The sequence below is a fragment of the Phlebotomus argentipes genome, unplaced genomic scaffold, assembly GCF_947086385.1.
Source record: "Phlebotomus argentipes unplaced genomic scaffold, Phlebotomus argentipes genome assembly contig_15, whole genome shotgun sequence".
NCBI classification, from domain to species: Eukaryota; Metazoa; Arthropoda; class Insecta; order Diptera; family Psychodidae; genus Phlebotomus; species Phlebotomus argentipes.
In genome coordinates this window covers 8,466,889-8,485,520 of record NW_026776181.1, presented here as the reverse complement: position 1 = coordinate 8,485,520, position 18,632 = coordinate 8,466,889, and the positions used below count along the sequence as shown (strand labels likewise).

At 38.7% G+C, this 18,632-nt stretch overlaps 2 protein-coding genes across 2 annotated transcripts; both read left to right on the top strand.

Annotated features, from left to right (window-relative positions):
- Nucleotides 1–16: 16 nt before the first annotated feature.
- Nucleotides 17–2,906, top strand: LOC132261897 (SCY1-like protein 2). Its single transcript, XM_059760926.1, has 2 exons — nt 17–198; nt 264–2,906. Exons 1-2 carry the CDS (start codon nt 72–74, stop codon nt 2,651–2,653), a joined length of 2,517 nt encoding a protein of 838 aa, XP_059616909.1. The 5' UTR covers nt 17–71; the 3' UTR covers nt 2,654–2,906.
- Nucleotides 2,907–3,029: 123 nt separating this feature from the next.
- On the top strand, nt 3,030–15,943 carry LOC132262576 (CD9 antigen). Its single transcript, XM_059761875.1, has 5 exons — nt 3,030–3,366; nt 13,083–13,277; nt 13,345–13,518; nt 13,585–13,803; nt 13,874–15,943. The coding sequence occupies exons 1-5, from the start codon at nt 3,301–3,303 to the stop codon at nt 14,024–14,026; spliced, it is 807 nt and encodes a 268-aa protein (XP_059617858.1). The 5' UTR covers nt 3,030–3,300; the 3' UTR covers nt 14,027–15,943.
- The last annotated feature ends 2,689 nt before the right edge of the window (nt 15,944–18,632 follow it).

Below are 18,632 nucleotides of genomic sequence, written 5' to 3'. Positions count from 1 at the left end.
AAGACTTGAGTGAGAGTTGTGTAGAGTAGATTTGTGTTTTTCAGTGAAATTCGTGGAAAACAAGACGGAAAATGGATGTTTTCAATAAACTCTATTCTTCTGTGAGCAGCACAGTATCACAACTACAGGGTGTGCTACCGGGGAATCCCGTGACGAGGGAGTTTGAGGTGGTGGAACACATCGCAAGTGCAGGACCAGGTGAACTTTTACCCACACGTAATTGATTAGTCACAACACTAATCCGGGCGATTCCCTTCTTTCAGGCCTTCTGTGGAAGATCTACCGTGGCTATAAGAAGTCTACGCGACAAGAGGTGGCAGTGTTTGAGCTGGAGAAGCGCCAATTGGAGCGATGGCAGAAGGACGACCGGGAAGTGATGATGGAGACCATGAAGAGAGGAATCAGTCAACTGACCAAGATTCGCCATCCGCAAGTGCTGACTGTTCAGCACCCATTGGAAGAGAGTCGTGACAGCCTGGCATTCGCCACTGAACCCGTCTTTGCATCTCTGGCAAATGTCCTGGGACACATTCACAATGTTCCCCAACCGCTGCCTAGCACTCTGGCGGGATTCAAGCTGTTCGACGTGGAGATCAAGTACGGGATTATGCAGCTGGCTGAGGGTCTGGCATTCTTGCACTCGGACGTGAAACTCTTGCATCGGAACATCTGTCCTGAGTCCATCATAGTCAATCAGCAGGGTGCTTGGAAGATCTTCGGATTTGACTTTTGCATCCTCAATCAGACGCCTCATGAGGCGAAGCCTTTCTGGCCATATCAGGAGTACAACTCCACTTGGCACGTTCTCACGCAGCCTATGCTCGAGTATATGGCACCCGAGAATGCCCTCATTTCCGCCCACTCGCCTGCCAGTGACATCTTCTCACTGGGCATGCTCATCTACACCATCTATTCAGTGGGCGGAAAACCCATGAAGAGCTTCGGGAAGGACTGGGGATCCTTCAGGCGCTTCGCCGGGGAGCTGAAGCAGGGACGTATTCCCAGTCTCTCCCACATTCCCGACACTCTTGTGGATTACGTGCGCCTGATGCTGAATGCCACGCCCGAAATGCGACCGGAAATACATGACTTGAGCAAAGTGCCGCACTTTGATGATGTGGGTGTGAAGACTCTGAGCTACCTCGATGCCCTCTTCCAGTGGGACAACCTGCAGAAGTCCAAATTCTACAAGGGACTCCCACAGATCATCTCCAAGTTGCCCCATCGCGTGAACATGCAGAGAATCCTTCCGTGCCTCGTGAAGGAGTTCATAAATGCACCCATGGTGCCATTCGTGCTGCCCAATGTACTCCTGATAGCGGAGAATTGCACGGAGAATGAGTACAAGAGACATATCCTGCCGCCGCTGAAGGCCGTGATGAAGATTCAAGAGCCCATACAGATCCTGTTGATTTTCCTGCAGAAAATGGATCTGCTGTTGAAATTGACTCCGGCGGATGATGTGAAAACTGATGTCCTTCCCATGCTCTATCGCGCCCTCGAGTCGGATGCCCAGCAAATCCAGGAGCTTTGTCTCTCCGTGCTGCCCACATTCGCCTCCCTCGTCGACTATCCTGCCATGAAGAATGCCCTGCTGCCGAGGATCAAGAAACTCTGCATCGGGACGCCATACATGTCTGTGAGAGTGAATTCACTCCTCTGCATCGGCAGACTTCTTGAGCATCTGGACAAGTGGTTGGTGCTGGACGAGATCATTCCCTTCCTTGGGCAAATTCCATCCAGAGAACCCGCGGTTTTGATGGGAATTTTGGGCATTTACAAATTGGCGCTGACCCACAACAAATTGGGCATCACGAAGGACGTCATGGCAACCAAAGTGATCCCTTTCCTAGTTCCTCTCTGCATAGAAAACGGATTGTCGTTGAGTCAATTTAACGCTCTCATCTCGCTGGTGAAAGAGATGATTGATCGCGTGGAAGTGGAGCATCGGACGAAGCTTGAGCAACTGAATTCGATTCAGCAAGAGTCCAAAGCACTGGACCTCAACTATGCCAATGCCACGGGACCTCTTGTGCCCTCAGTGCCGTCAAGCCACAATTCCGAGATGGACAAAATGTTCTCGAACTTGGGTCTGGATTCGTACTTAAACACATCACAGCATGACCCATCTCCTGTCACCGCACAACCTGCAGTTGAAGTGAAGGCCAGCACTTCCTTGTCGCTGGAAGAGAAGCAGCGGATGGCGAAGCAACAGGAGCAGGCCCAGCGTTTGCAGAAGCAAGCGACAGTCGTGCCCAAAGTGGCACCAGCAAAGCCGAAAGATCTCACGTCCACCCTCATCGAGGCCAATCTCAGCCAGATCAAGACCACGCCCGCGACTCGCGCGAGTGCCATCAATAACAATCCTTCGATGGCCTGGAGTCCGACGACTACGGCCGCGCCTGCAAACTGGAATAATGCCGTGTGGACACCAATGCCGGCGAACACGAGTCAGTGGAATAACAACAGAGGCGCTCCGGCCAATTGGACAGCCCTGGACTCGCTCTTGCCGCAGAACAAGAGCACGGGCAAGATGAGCCTAAATCAGATGCAGACCACGAATCAGCCACTGCTGATGAATCCCAGTCAGAATCAAAGTAAATCGTCAACAAATCAACTCAGTACGCAGGAAATTATGGATTTTCTGGGCTGAATTCTGTGTCTTTGGCGTCTTTACATGTTTTTTTTTTTAATTTATCGTGATCGAGTTCGCTTCTACCGCAATATGCATTCCGCATAGACAGATAGATTGTGCAATTACGATGAAAACTGTCTCTAATTATAAAGTATGAAATGTGTTATCTAAATATATATATAGTAAAATTACTGGAAAACTTGTCTGTTAATTATTGGTTGAGGTGGGAAAAAATCAGCAAAGTGTGGCGAGAAATTCCCCCTTGATTTCTCACTTTCTCGTGTGTAGATTCAAATGTTGTGTGTGAAGTGAGCGCAGAACTGCTCATGGCATCCAACGTTGAGACCATTCGACGCAGGCAAGACGGTTTTTTACAGCCTGTGTCAGCCAGTACGATTCTGTTATCGAAGCGAGCGGGAGTGTATTTTGATCACGTTGGGCCGAACTGTTGAGAGATCTTGAATTCCTCAGAGTGGAGAAAAGCATATTGTTGCAGATTCCGGAGTGTTCACTGCATCGTCTTGCATTCTAGTGTCTGGGTGGAATTTTCCGTGGAGAGAAAAGTGCTGAGCATCCTTGAAGAAGGGTGTGTGAATTGAAGATTGTGCGTCATCCTTTTGTTGTTCTCATCACAGCGAAAAAGGAGCTTACTTGAGCCAGCCAAAATGGGATTAAACGGATGTTGTGGAGTCATAAAGTATCTCGTGGTCTTGGTCAACCTCATCTTCTGGGTGAGTTCGGTCATTAGAATATTTAATCATAAGGAAAAGTCTAACATCTTGTGCAGATGATGCTCATAATGACGACATGCACAGTGGCGATGACAATTTTCGCCCTAAAAATAAATTTCTACGCTCTCGATGAGTTGCTGCTCGTGTTGGCAGGAATATTTCTGCAAAGCCGTCCAACCAAGTGGGAATAGGGAAAAAGTCCGTCTGCTGTTTGCCATGGGTGCAGAGATGGAGAGACGAAGAAAGGGCGCGCGCGAGAGATGTTTAGAAGAGGGAAGAAGAGAGGCAGATGATGGGAGAGGAAATGGTGGACAGAGAATTTTCCCAGTGGGAAACAACTTGGCCTGGGAGTGATTGTGAATGAAACAGAGATGGGAATAATTGGTTGGATGTGGAAAAAATTGTGCGAAAGTCAGCAGATAGAACCAGTTTAACAATTCTCTCGCCTCTTATTTCCTTTCCCCCGCACAGACACACATTCACGAAAACTTGCATTTACTACCAATTTTTCGTCTTTTTCCCTCTCTCGCTCTTTCACCAATTTCATCTTCTCCCATTGCGCTATTCCGCCTTTTCTCGTCATCCTCCAGAGAGTCCGCAGAGCACGTCACTGTGTTCGTGGCCTCACATCTCCGCCATGAGGGCACAAACAGGCTTCGCCGCACGCACACCCAGTCACACATTCAAAATGGCACTCTCTCTCTCTCTCTGGCCATCGAGAGAGAGACTGGCAAAGAAAAGTGAGAGTGTATCTTTGGGCGCTGGGAAATCCCAGAATTCCCACCAAAATCATCCAGACTCCCGCAAAATGACCGCACAAAGAAGAAATCCCACTTGAAAACCCGCATGAACAGTGGCAAACACTCTCTCGAACATGTCCTCCAGAGTCATTTTCCTGCGATGCCTGGACCAGAGATGAGAGCAGATCGCTGTGGCGCATGCGAGCAAAATCTCGTGATTTCCCAGCGAACTGAAAACCCAAATACTCTGTGGCTGACGAAGGGATTATTGGGTCGAAAAGTCCTCCCAAACCACCCCCAAAACACGCCACTTTCCTCAGGTCATCGAGAAGATGCCAGAGCAACTGAAATTATTGTCCGCGCGCACACTTCCTGGCCAGGACTTGGCCTGAAAGGCAGTAATTTATTCATCCTGGCAAACCAGTGCGATTTCCCTTTTCCCATGTCCTTGCAAACCTCAAGCAGAGTTGAAATGAGTGACGTCACCATGCCACACCTACACATTTTATTTTTATTCTTACCCATCGCAATTTGTCGCAATAGGTTCTAATTTACAGGAATTTCATTCCGCGAAAATCACTCAGAAGCTACTCAAATTTTTAATGTCACGCATCTATATTTATCGGATGATTCCGACTGACCTGCACAAGAGCTTGAATGATGATTATTTTTCAGCGAATATGACTTGTTGGCTATTGTCAACAGATTTCTGGCGAATCGCACAGATTCGCCATTCATTTTGAGAGAGGGAATGGGTTTTAACTATTTCTCTCTGTTCTCCTGATTAGATATGCAAGCAAAGATATTTGAAGTTTAGCAAGCTCATCTTGCAATTCTGTTGACTTGAATAAATTGTTTGTTTTGGTTGTCCATTTTTAAATGATAAAAACACAGTTCAGATAGATAAAGCATGCTTCTTGTAATCGTATTTACTTTCCTAAATGTATTCGAAGATATTTTGATCTGAATTCTTTGGAGAAAATCCAAATATTCTAAATCGGGAATAAAATGCGAATATTAAGAGATCTAAAACGACTCTAAGCAGAGTTATGTGTGGTCAGAACTTTTCATGGTGTTTTAAACTTTTGAAATGTTGTTTTCAAAACAATGAATACCCATTAACTGCTGCTTTATTTAGTGTGAAACACTTTAAGACTGCAAATAAATTGAATGAATATGAGCAAAAAATGTTTTGAAAAATTCCTCGAAATGGAGAGATTTTATGAACATTTTAATACAAAACCTAAATCTAATATAATTTCCAAATATTTTGCGATACTTAAGAGATTATTAATCAAACCATTGTTCCTGGAACCCATTATTTTTGTTGCAATTCTATGAATTCCTCTCTTCTTTGGCCCGTTTCGCATGTTTTTGACTGAATTCGTTATCAAACACAAAGGCTTTTGAAAATCGTGAGGATCTTGGGAAGGACTTTGAATTCCCCTTGAATCGAAACCCCTGCAAAGAAGGGGTTTGTCCCATTTGGAAGTCTCGTCACACTGTTTCCAGGAAAATATCTTCGTGGAGGGAATTGTACAATATATAGGTACACACGCAGAGAAATACATAATTCATAGAGGCATGCATTTCCGGAATAATAAATGATTTTCAGAGGATTTTTTCACCCGACATTTCAACTCCCTCACAATCTATATTATTGGACATAAAATGCAGTCGTTTGTCTTTTTCACCCCCTTTTCGTTGGGAAGAGAAAGTCACGAGGCTTTCAAGGGTAATAAATTCATCGAAATGAAACAGGGGAGCGAGAGGGTGACACCAGGCGGCAAACATAGAAAATTGTAAGAGCAGAAAAAGTTCAATAAACTTGAGAGCAAATAATAGAATTTTCCTGCAAGTCAAAGGAATAATCCTGCGAATGAGTCATGAGATTTATTCTTGTGAGGCGAAACAACACCCACAATCATGTGTTAGAGCATTTTTGCCTCCCTTCCTTATTTCATCTTTGTCTGCATTGACTTCTTGGACTGCCTTCGCACAAACACACGCATTGGTAATAATCAGTGGAAGATTTTCAATTGGTGGGATCTTCTAAAAATAGTCTCGAAAAATTGAATGTATGTTTTCTAATGTGAGAGATGCAGAGAATGAAAATTCTAACATTTGAGCATCGGAGAAAACCTGAGCCAATACTTCCTCCTCTGAAATTTCATTTTCATTTCACGCTCTTTCTCTTTTCACCGAAAATACTATCTGAGGGGTGTGTTAAATGAGGCACAGACTGCGAAGCCACTTTCAGTGGCGTACAGTGAGAAAATTAAATTGACTACAATTTCTCAATTTTGCAACCACAGCAAATGACTTCTTCACATCTGTAATAAACCACTCCTCGACACCGTGAAAATTCAATTAGGATCCTTTTGGCTGCGTGTGTTGTATATTTTGTTAAAATTCCTTTTATTATGGCAAAAAAGAACGAAAATGACATTAATTTACTATCGCTTGTGTGGAGCTTATTTACCCAATTCCCCGCGGCTTTTGGGTGGGTTTTTTCGCTTCTCTGCTTATACTAAAGGGTGTTGATTAATTACGTTTACTGCCATCAAATGGCATTCGCAGGTGTGAAAAATGGCAAAACACACTCTTCACATTTTGTGCAAATTTCAACGTGTTAATAAAGGAACGATACGAGGTCAGTTCCTTTAGGATTTATTAGTGATAAACACTTTGTATTAACAAAGTGGATAGTAAAAATTCTAATTTTACCACAGACACACCAAGAAAACCGCATTTTGATCTTATAGCAAGGTTTCTCCTTTTTATTACCAACCAACCATTCCAAATACGCACAGTGACTTGAATATCAAGCTGAAGACAATTGATAAGGGGAAAAAGCAGTCTTGGAAGACAAAAGAGATTGTTATGAATAATAAAAGTTGCATAATTCCTCACTTATTTACATAATTTTATAAGCATCAAGAAGAAGAAAAAATCGTTAAAAGTCTTCAGCCTCTCATATGGTGTAATTTACAAGCAACAAGGCAGGAAAAAAGGTCATTTCTTACTCAAGCTTGTATGAAGAATGTTTTCTTTATCAGAATGAAAGAGTGAGAAAAGAGATTTTCTGAAGTATAATGTTGCAAGTTTGAAATAGTGTGAAATTGGTGGGAGGGAAAAAAAGAGACTGGAAAATATTTCTCACAGACACACAGAAAATGCATGAAAATAAATTCTCAATGGCAATAAATTATCTCTCTCAACTTGCCTATCGATATTTCATGTCACAAACACTCTCACTGAATGAATGAATGCAAAGGGAGATGAATTTTTAGGAAAGGGAAAAAGAACATTGAGATAAATATAAGGTGAATTGTTGATTTGCAAAATGTGCAACTCGTGTGAATGCCCTCGTATGACTCTTTATTTATAATTAATTCCATTGCAAATAGAACTCCATGCGTTCTATCGATTGACCCATTTATAATAAAGTGTGGTTTGTATTGAGGCTGCAGCCAAGCTGCTGTCAACAACATTCTGTCCGCAGATTGCATCTGCAATGAAAATTGAAATGAAATGTGATATTTACAGATTAGTGCACCTCAGAATATGTCTGTGATTTTCCACAAACGTGCATTCACAGTGATGTTGTGTCTGTGGAGCAAAATTAAAGAGGCTTCGTGTGGATTGAGAGGGCTTTTAATTTGAATAATATATGAAACCCACGTTGATAGTATATAATTCTATTTTCTTGTGGGTTTTTCACGTCAAAATGATTTCTACTCCCAATTTATTGTGCTCACATAAAATGCTAATGTGTGTCTGTTGAAATTTCACCCAATTTCATCCTCGGGAGTCCTCCAATTCCTCGATAAGAGGAAATTTAATTAGATAAATGTGTGCGAAAGAAAAAGGGTGCTGGCGCGCAAAGGTATTGATAGAAAAGTGATGTGTGTGAAGACCGGAAATAGGACTGTGATTCACTTAAATTTGTAGGACAAGGACACTAATACAAACCCATGGTGATTCTGCACACACCTTTTTCGGGAGGGTTGCGCTTGTGTGTGGCGCTTTCACGAGATATTGCGAACGGAGAGTTCATGCTCAATGCTCCAGAGTCCTGTTTATCGATTTTTCTCAAACTCTTCCTCTCTCGAAATCATCATCCCTGAAAAAACACAACAGCCAGACTCTCTTTCTCTCAGATCACCAGTGACGACACACTTTTCCATGTTATCCATGTCCTGGAAATTTAATCCATCGACAGAAGCAACATTTTTCACACTTCAACTCAGGACGTATTGTCTGAAGAAATGTGACAAGAATATAAAGTTGATTCACAAGAATTACCGAAGAATCCCGATGAATTTCTAATGAAGTGTTCAATGATCATTGTACAGTATAAATTAATTTTTATCGCCCATTGTTTCACGTCTTCAACACACATTGCATGAAATTTCAGTGAGGAAACCCACTTGTATTTTTCAGAGCGAAAATTATATATCATTTTGCTTCCATTATCACGAAGGAGAGTGGAAAAAGAAGAGGACATTATTATTATTGATTTCTACGGTCTAAAGATAACCTTTGGCAGTGATGAAATACCATATTTTACAATTACTCTAAAACTCATGAGCGTAGTGATTTCAACGACATACAATTTGTCTAATTAGTTTGCTCGTAAGCAAAGATGAACCACTCCTTATAAGCGACTAACTAGACTGCAACATATGCAAGACTCTGCCTTGAGGTATAAATTTTCACTTGTAGTCTGTCTTATGTGTGCCAAAACGATTATGAATATTTTCTGAAATATCTGTGGATTATTTCCAGAAGATATTTTTGTTTATATTACAAGCTATTTATCGATAAACACAATTAATCAACAAATTAGGAGTCGGAAGTCCTTCACAAATTCTAAACTTAAGATCTAGTCTTTCTGAGATTCACTGTAAGTTAATTACAAAATGAATAATTACTCTTTGTTCAGCTGTTTTAATCTGTTAATTAGGGTATTTGCCAGTCTTTTAGTCACTTGGGGAATTTGGTTTATAGTTCTTCGTGCTAAAATTGCCTTATAAATTATGGATTTATCGCATTTATCATGGCATTATCCATCAATCTCGCCTTACCTTCGAGTGATATAAGCGATTTTCAAAATAAATAATGCATTTCATTTCCGTCTTCATGGGTTTTTTTTCGCATTATTCCATTTCATGTAATGCGACATCAAAATGATAATTGCGAGAAGAAGCCCAAGAAAACTTCTATACATTTATGCCTGCGGGACAAATGTCTCGGCAAAAGGGTAGGTTTTTTCCTCTGAGGGGTGAAATGTAAAATGTGTACTAAATGGCGACTCTTGGGCGCCACAATTCTGTTCCTTTGACGTTGTCCTCTTTTTCCCAGTTTCATTCAAATAAAAATGATAAAAAGTGCGAGTCTGTTCTGGTCTTTTCCATATATTATGCGCATCTCTGCCAGTAAAAATTCTTTCATGAGTTTTCTTCTTCTTTTAGTGTGACAATGAACTTTGATTGAGCGTCTTTCCCATATCAATTTCCATGGAGGGGACCAGCAATTATGAAAAATGTCTGGAGAATAAATTAAATTACAAATATAAATTCCATCAGCACAGGAAACCGATCAATTGAGAGTGATTAAATGAAAGTCAGTAAACTTTGCTCACTACTGTTGTGATAGACAAGCACAGATCAGTGATAAATTTGTGAGGTAGATATTTATTTTTGATTTATCAATTTGAAAAACAGCAGCAGAGGCCAATGAGCTTCACTGAATGCCGGCGAGTGTAATTTATATTTCAACATGCCGCATTGCGGGAATAAGAAAATAGAAGAAGAGCCATTTAAATTCATTATTTATATTTGGGATGTTACCTCACTTTTGGCGAGAGAGTCTTTTTCTCTAAGCACGAGAGTGTAATTTAGCAAATTGCATTGTATTGCAATTTTACCTGTTTGCCGTTTTGCCCACGCCAAGAGACTCATGAGACATGATTCCGTGAAATTTTATTGCATAATTCCGCACTTTAGTGCTAAAAATTACAGCGTTAAGACAAATAACTGTAGAAGAGGAGCGGAGTGGAAACCTCTTCTGTTTTTCTTCAACTCTGTCCATTTTTCTCTTGAACCCATTTCCTTTCTATTTATCTTCTCCAAATATTTGCTTATGCATTTTTTGTTTCGCTTTTGTTGCCACTCATAAAATGAATGTTCAACGAAGATCTTCGCATTGATGATTGCACAATTTTTTTTTCTCTGCGAAAACATAATTATATCTTGAGTGAATATGCGAATGATTTTGACTAGTTGGAGAACAGACCTTGGCATACACAGGATGTCGTGACGCATGGAGTTATATTTTTGAGTGGAAAATACAGAAGACCTTTTAATTAATCTCTCAATTGAGGTACAAGAAATTTGAGATTCCACGAAGTGAGTTAAAGCATGGTTAATTGAGGAAATTGCTGTGGGTGTTTCTGACTGATCGACACAAAAGACTGTCTACCCAAAAAGACCACAGCAAATGCACTTTGTCAACAGTTTAACAAACACAGACAGAAAGTTCACAGAACTTGAGACATTTTACTTTGAGAAAACACTCAAGTGGAATTTATGATCACGATCTTTTTGATCTTCTCCTTGACATTTTGCCGCATTTTGTTGCCGTCGACAGTTTTGTAGGTGAAATCACCTCGATGTTTGCAAGAGTTTATGATTTTCTGATACCTGTGTTAGAGAAGAAGATTGTATGGTCAGAATGGAAACTCTGTGTGTTTCTAAATTTCCGTGAAGTTCAGCGAGTGTGAAGATGGAAGTTTTTCGCTTGATCTTTTTATTAAACTCGTGTGCATGCTCAAGAAGTGTAAAAGTGGGAAATATGTAATACATATAATATGAGCTCGAGAGTGAAACTCTAGTCGTTTTACTCTGTATAATCCATAATTATTTAACTTGAGGCATCGGCTTAGAAGCATATCGGTACCCGTTGTAGAAATTGTAATAAATATGTCGTTTCCATACATGCACATACATATTTGTATGTATATTAAATTCCCCCTTTTCGTGCGTCTCTTTGTGGTGTATGTAATGTGGGGATTCTTTATAGAGAAATTGTCAGATAAAGAGCATAAGCCACAGAGGTCATATGGCTGGTGATGTTTCCTATTTTTTGTCCACTCTCTTCATTTTTTCTGATGAAGTTCATGACAGAAAAATGACATGGGAAATTTAATTGAATTAGATGATGAGAAATTTAAATTGTAAATTTTTCAGAATAAATCATCTGACCCTCAAAGTCAATTGTGTAAAGGCAAAGTGAGAGCAAAAGAAGGCAGAGATAGTGAAGTTTAAGGTCTTGTACTTCCCACTCAGTAATTCTTTATATATGAGTTTGGCAAGCAAAAACTTTCTAATATGCCTTTTAAAGCAAAAATAATCCAGAATCACGCCTTGAGGCGAAATTACTTTCTTCTCCAAAGTCTTTCACACCCATTTTGACGGTTGTCGGCAAAATTTCACGTCTGATTACATGGTTTTTGGCCAATCTATTGTGCTTCCGTGTTTTGAAAAGTCAGAGTGAAAGGCTTGCATTTTGCAGACAATGCAAAAAATGTGGTGCGTCTTGCAAGTGACCAGCACTTGCAACACATGCAATTTCCCTTGACTTTACCTTGTCTCTTCTTACTCGACATCCCGTTTTGCACAAAAAAGAATGAGAGGCGAAAGTTTCCTTCACCGACATGAAGAAGGTTTACTCGTAACTCTTTCGACAAAGTACGATGGTCAGAGAGAGAGATTGAAGACGAGAAATGTGGGTGAAGCACATAGTAAAATTTCTGACACCTGCAAATTGTGTTCACCGAGAGAAAATGAAAAAATGCGTCTCCGCTATTGTAAATATTGCTTTCTCTTCGATTGTCGTTCAATTCCCAAAGTTTTTGTCTTTCAATTCAATTTACTTTCTTCCGCAGAGACAGAGCCACACACACACACACGTTAAATAATAAAGGCAAATAGAGATTTGGACTGAAACTTGACGAAAATTTCCACAAAATCATTTTATTCATTGAACAATTATGAAATTAAGGAAAATTAGCATATGCATAATGACCCCGACACGCAACACCAATTATATTCGGAGAATGTGTAAATAATGTGCAAATTAAGAGCCACACAAGCATTGAAATGGATGTACAGATATGGTTTCAGACCTTCATAGTCATACTTTTCTCTCATTTTTCGTCTTCAACGTATTGAGCACCTCATATATGAGTCATGGGAAAATAAAGGCACAATGAAAGAATGCATGATTATCTGGAGAACTGATGCTAAAAGTAAACTGATCATAGTTCAAACTATAAACTGTTCAAGCTCTTCCAAACCTACTTGATTTTTCTCGGTCAAATTCGAAAGAGTTCACGCAAAAATTGCATTTTACCGTATGAAATTGTCGTCATCATTAAATGGTGATTTCCTCACACTGGAGTTATGACTCAATTCCATAACTTTGTGCGAAATCGATCCTTTTTATGTCACCACCACTGATGAGGTAAATAATGTGGGATGAATGAACATTTTTTGGCTTTTAAAGCCAAATCTATCCTTCAATTCATTGGTTTTCGCCAGAAACTCGCCAATTGACTATTCATCGTGAGTGGATATTTGTGCTTTTCACCCCTTTTTACAGTTCTTGGACTGAGTTGAATGACTTGCTGATGTCTCATGTGACGTCACGGATGATTTTTTCGTCACTTCTCTGCCCCCTTTGGGATGTTTTCACCATCGTACCTTCCCTATTGGCGATAGGCAAGTTTTCACGTTCGCCGACACGGTGTGAATGTGATCTAAAGTTAGAAAAGATTGGAAGTCAGTGTGGTAAAGAGATACCGAAACTCTTAAAATAGCTTCTCAAGTCACACACAACTGAAACTTGATGTCTCTGTCGAGGATGGCTGATGTCATACTAATGCTGTGCGCCTTTCTTTTTCCCCTGCAGCTCGTTGGATTGGCCACAGTTGTGCTGGCGATATGGATGCTCACAGATCCGACCTTCCTGATTTCCATGACACAAGATGAGAATCACTACTACATCGGATTGTACATCTTCCTGGCGATCGGCGCTCTCATGCTCATTGTGGCATTCCTGGGATGCTGCGGCGCATTCAAGGAATCCCAATGCATGCTCGTGTCGGTGAGTTGAGGCACGCGCAAAGTGGCTGTTTTTAGATTACACCTCCTTGTCTCTCTGTCCTCTGCAGTTCTTCTGCTGCCTGCTGATCATTCTTGTGGCTGAAGTAGCCGCCGGAGTCTGGGCATTCCAGAATAAGCAGGAGCTTAGCAAGATGGTTCAGGCGTCCGTGAAGCACACCGTCAAGGAGGAGTATGGCATTATCAACAGCAGAACCATTGCCTTTGATGCTATTCAGAAGCATGTAAGAGATGTGTGAAGACAGCTGCCAATGATTCAATTTGCTAATACAGTTCTTCTATCCCTGCAGTTTGAGTGCTGTGGAGCAAGTGGACCTCAAGATTGGGCATCAAGTCGTTTGAACACAAAGGGAAAGGATGGCGGCTTCTTGGACATGAAGATCTCAAGTCTCAATCCATTGTACACAATTCCCGAGTCTTGCTGCAAAAAGGGCACTGAAAAGCTTGCCTGTGAAACATCTGTCAAAGGTGGAATATCATCCTACATCAATCCCGCCATAAATTCTGAGGTACTTATTGCAAAATATCCTTTCTACAAGTGCAAGAACTAACGGGTGACTTTTGCCACGTGTCTTTCAGGGCTGCGTGGACAAATTAGTGACGGCGCTGAAGGAAAACATGCCGATAGTAGTTGCTGTCTTCATAGGTATCATCACTGTTGAAGTGCTGGGATTGATCTTCTCACTCGTGTTGTGTTGTGCGATAAAACGCAACGATCACTACAAAGCCTAATTTATCCCTCTATCTCTTATGACACACTCTCTTCAGATAATTTTAAGCATTCTCCACAATGTTTCTCATGAGATTTCACTTTGTTCCTTATCATTTGAGACACCAGGAATATTTAAGGACAATATTGAATCTCCTGTGAAGATTATCTTACTCTCCCAATGATTGCAACCTGAATTTTTTTCTCTATATTAGGAGAAAACTCTCTGAATTATGAATTGAATTCATTCACCAATTAATATTGGTATAATATTTCCACTTTTTTGTCCACTTTACCAAGGAAAGCAAATGTTTCTTGCAATTGAATAATGATTATGAATGTTACCAAGGCAATTGCAATAAGAATTTGCTGTGGATTTTACTGAATTAGGAAAAGAGGGAAAACACGAGATTTTTGTAGTGCCAAAAAGATACACAAGAAGACACTGTAAAGACAAACTTCCTGTACGGCACAAACTTTTCTCTTATATTTGTTACTTTTTACTATCCTTCTAACACATTTTTGAACAATGCGCTCAAGAAATTTCACCACAATGTCGAGAAAAATCGAGTGAAAAGTCTCTATATTGCAAAGAATTAAATATGGTTGCAGAAGAAATATAATGATAATATATATTTATAACTTAATGTTATTGAATTAGAGGATATCGTTATTTTAACATGAGAAAGTCGCTCCTGAAATGCAAAAGAATGTGGAAAAGATGGAAGAAAAAGTGAGAGTTACAAATTTAGGGGTAAATTATATATATTTTTGACAAGGAAAAGAAAAGCAAAGAAACAAGAATTGAAGTGAACTCTAGTGAAGCGGAGTGAAATACACACAAGAAGAAGAAGATGAAGGAAATATGACGAGTCAAAATTGTTGAAATAAGAATTATATTTTTATGCTTCATGTAAAAGAGAGAAATAAAAGTATGTAAAATGTGTTTCTCGTAAGTGTGAATATTGTATAAGTATAATATATTTAATGAAATGAAATGCATAATTTTAAATGTGTATTAACTAGGGTTTAATTGACTTCTTTGGCTTTGCATAAATGTAATACCATTTTTTTTGTACTAAACTATACACTATATACTTTAAAATGTCTTACAAGAATCGAATTCAAGTCCAAATGAAGAATTTCTCGATATTTTCCTTTTTTGTAATCTTTTTGTATGAATTTTTATTTTACTAGAAGGAAAAAAAATCCACTGTTTTTACCAACAATCTTTACACACAAAAAAGCTGAAAAACTGATATTTTTATAATAGGCGAACCAAAATGTGGACATTTAATGAGCATTTTCAATTGACTAATAATATTTAAAGAGAAGAAGCTAAAATGTGTTCATTGTGTCATTTTTGTGAATAGATGTCTCTCTATAAGACGAATAATGACGATTACTATGGGAAATACAAATCTTTTCGAAACAGAAATCTTTGTAAAAACTTTTTATCTTGTATTGAAGCATTTTTTATACGTCAGTACAACTTTCATCATTTAAGTTTTTGTGTTAAGTTTTGCAATACAAAGTATTCTTTTAATTCACACGCATAGATTCAGTGACAAACACTAATTGCGAATTATGTCGTCTCATAAGTATAAATTTTGAAGAATTCATGTGACCCGTAGATTGACAAAAGAAGAAACGTATTAAAGATAGAAGATTTTAGCGTGTTCAATACTCCTTTTCCTCTTGCTAATCATTCACAAAAGTGATTTATGAAGATCATTGAAATCATTGTAGTAATGGATAGGAAGTTAAGCAAATGAAATGTGTTTGAAAACTCATCCCCAAGACAAACTTATATGTAATGGATAAAATAAAAAATAAATATGGAGAGAAAATGTAATAATTAAAATTTAAATTCATCATAAACTCAGAAGAAATGTAATATTTGTCATTAAACATAAAAATAAAAAAGCTCTCTATGGAAATGTACTGCAGTTTTCATTTGTGCGCAGAAGGGAAAACTCGGGAAACTTAACGATGAAGACTGAGGTTGTGTCTAGTCTTGTGCCTAGTCTGGACTCATTTATCGAAGGCATAACTATCAATCCTATAAACTTATGATTTTCTAAATGACTCTCTGCATTTTATCGGTTTCAACAGACATCGCATAACTCTCGAATAGGTAATCAGGATGAAGAAAATCTCCGTTTTCATTTCTATTTACCTACCTTTCTTATTCCTATCTTGCACTATAAGAAATTAGGCATAGAAATCGTGAGATTCTCAAGATACAAATATTGTGACTATCAATTTGCCTATATTCGGGCTTTACCTGTACTGAAAATTGGAAAAACTTACTTCCACTTCTCACAAGATGGATAAATTCGCGCTATTTTGAAATTATATACAGAATACACTGTTCTTCATAAAATTTGTGACACTATAAACATTTAATACAAATGTATGTATAAGTTCAGATTGTTATAAAAATTATTATCATGATATTTCTTACTTTTATTTTATTCAAGGGATAATACTAGAAAAATTGATTAAATTGATTTTTCAGGTGCGAGATGAAATTGGAACTCGACACATTGTTAATTGCACCGAAAAAGGACGAGAGCAAAGAAGCTCCAATTTTGTACCTTTTTGAATTTCAATATTCACAAATTATTGATGTATTGTTAATGTACCGCACCATGTTCTCTGCGTGCTGCATCAAATGAAAGTATATTTTATTGGATATTGTGCAAGATATGCACGGATCCATTGTATAATTCAATGAAATAGATCAGTAATACTTGAAGCAATGACTTCACAAAGTTTCTAATTGAATTCTTCTTTGGATTGTGATGTATAAAGTTTTTCAAAATTGTCCATTGAACTCAAATGGCCATTTTCGTTGTATGGCTTCGTGTTACATACACAATGGCAAATGAGCGGCTATTCTAATGTTTCAATAACTTTCCAAACAAATATGAGCCCTTCTAAATTACATACACAACATCGTCTGAGAAATCGCGTCTTTTATGGAGGATATACCTGACAGTTGCACACATCCAAACCGGAAATTAATGTGATGTATTCGAGAGAAACGAAATCGTTTTGACCTCTAATAACACCTTTGAGAGCGCGAGTGCAAAATACAAAAGACAGTTTTATAAGAAAAAAAATGCTCTATAAGGCCAAAGTATTTAGAAACAGCATAATAAAATATGTAGGTGCTTCTGCTATTGCATTGCCACTAATTTTTCATGCATACAAACAATCATTTTGGGTGAGTGTTTGAAAAAAAGAAGTGTAAAACAGAAGATGTTCAGTAATTGATGTGCAAATTAATGCGGGGATCTTCAGAGACCAGTGAGGATGGCATTGGTGTGATATTTTCAGTTGAAAAATTGGTTTCGCATATGCGACTTTTAACACAAATCATTATAATAAGGTGTAAGTTATTAATAAAGCATAAAATTTTTAATGAAGAGACACAGTTTTTGCGTCAATGCGATGCAGTATGTAAAATCTGGAGTTTCTTCTTAATGCACCTTGAAACATTATGTATGGACGGATTGTGGTGTTGGGAAATCTATTCGGACATAAATCAAAGTGATAAATCGGACTATTCTTTGCTTTATGTGACATTTTTAGGCTCAAATCATAAATTCCCAAGGCTTCATTCGATGAAATGATTTATCAATCATCTTCAAGATCTGCAACAACGCAATGCGATGATGTCTTTCACATTTCTTTGACGCAAGCTTCGGTGTAAATGAGGCATAAAAAAGGATCATGCGCAATTACAATCTTCTCCAATTGTGTCAAAAAGTACACAGTTGCAAATGCCACACGAATTTAGCAATAAGCGCCTTAAGAGCAGTTGAGCAAGAGACCCAACTCCACCATCAATCTAATCAAAATTATACTCTAATGGCGAAGAGGCAAAAAGCTACAGCTCGAAGGCCACAGGTAATTTCAATCACAATTTTATTGAGACGAGATTTCGTTTGGGAAAAGACGATGAACGAGCCGCTAGCCAAGGTCGCATGCTAACCTCTTTTCACTTACAATAAATTTTACTCATATTTCTCTTGCGCTTAAGCGTCTCAAAACTGCCGTCAAATGTGAGATTCGGTGTTATGTGCAATTTGATGAGAAATTTATAAGCGTATTTCGCTTTCAACTAGGTGCAAAAAAATGATTGAAATGAAACTTTTTATGGGCCCGTCTATGATTGTACACTACAACAATTTTTTTTCAGAATGCGTGCCTTTTCTTCTTGAGATAAGAAAAAAGGCTTATCGTTATGGCAATATATTGCAAAAATTATCAATCTCACTGTAGAAAGAAATTATTGATGTAAAAAAATAATCAAGGGGACTACATATTCATACATTTAGAAAATATTTGCTAACATGTTACTTGAAAAGTATTCAAAGACGCTCTGATTTGTGATTCCTTAACATATCCTCCTTGTAAAGACTTTTCCAATTACTTTTATTCTTCATAATTTATTCCAAATATTTATGTATTCACAAAATATTTGCATTACAATTTTTAGCTGAAGTTTCCCCTAGAGAATAATTTGAATTCACAGACGCTGGCTGTAAGGATGGGAACAGGAGAAATTTGACAGTGTAGCTTTCAATGGCATTTTCGGCGATGCTTTTTCCTCCGCGC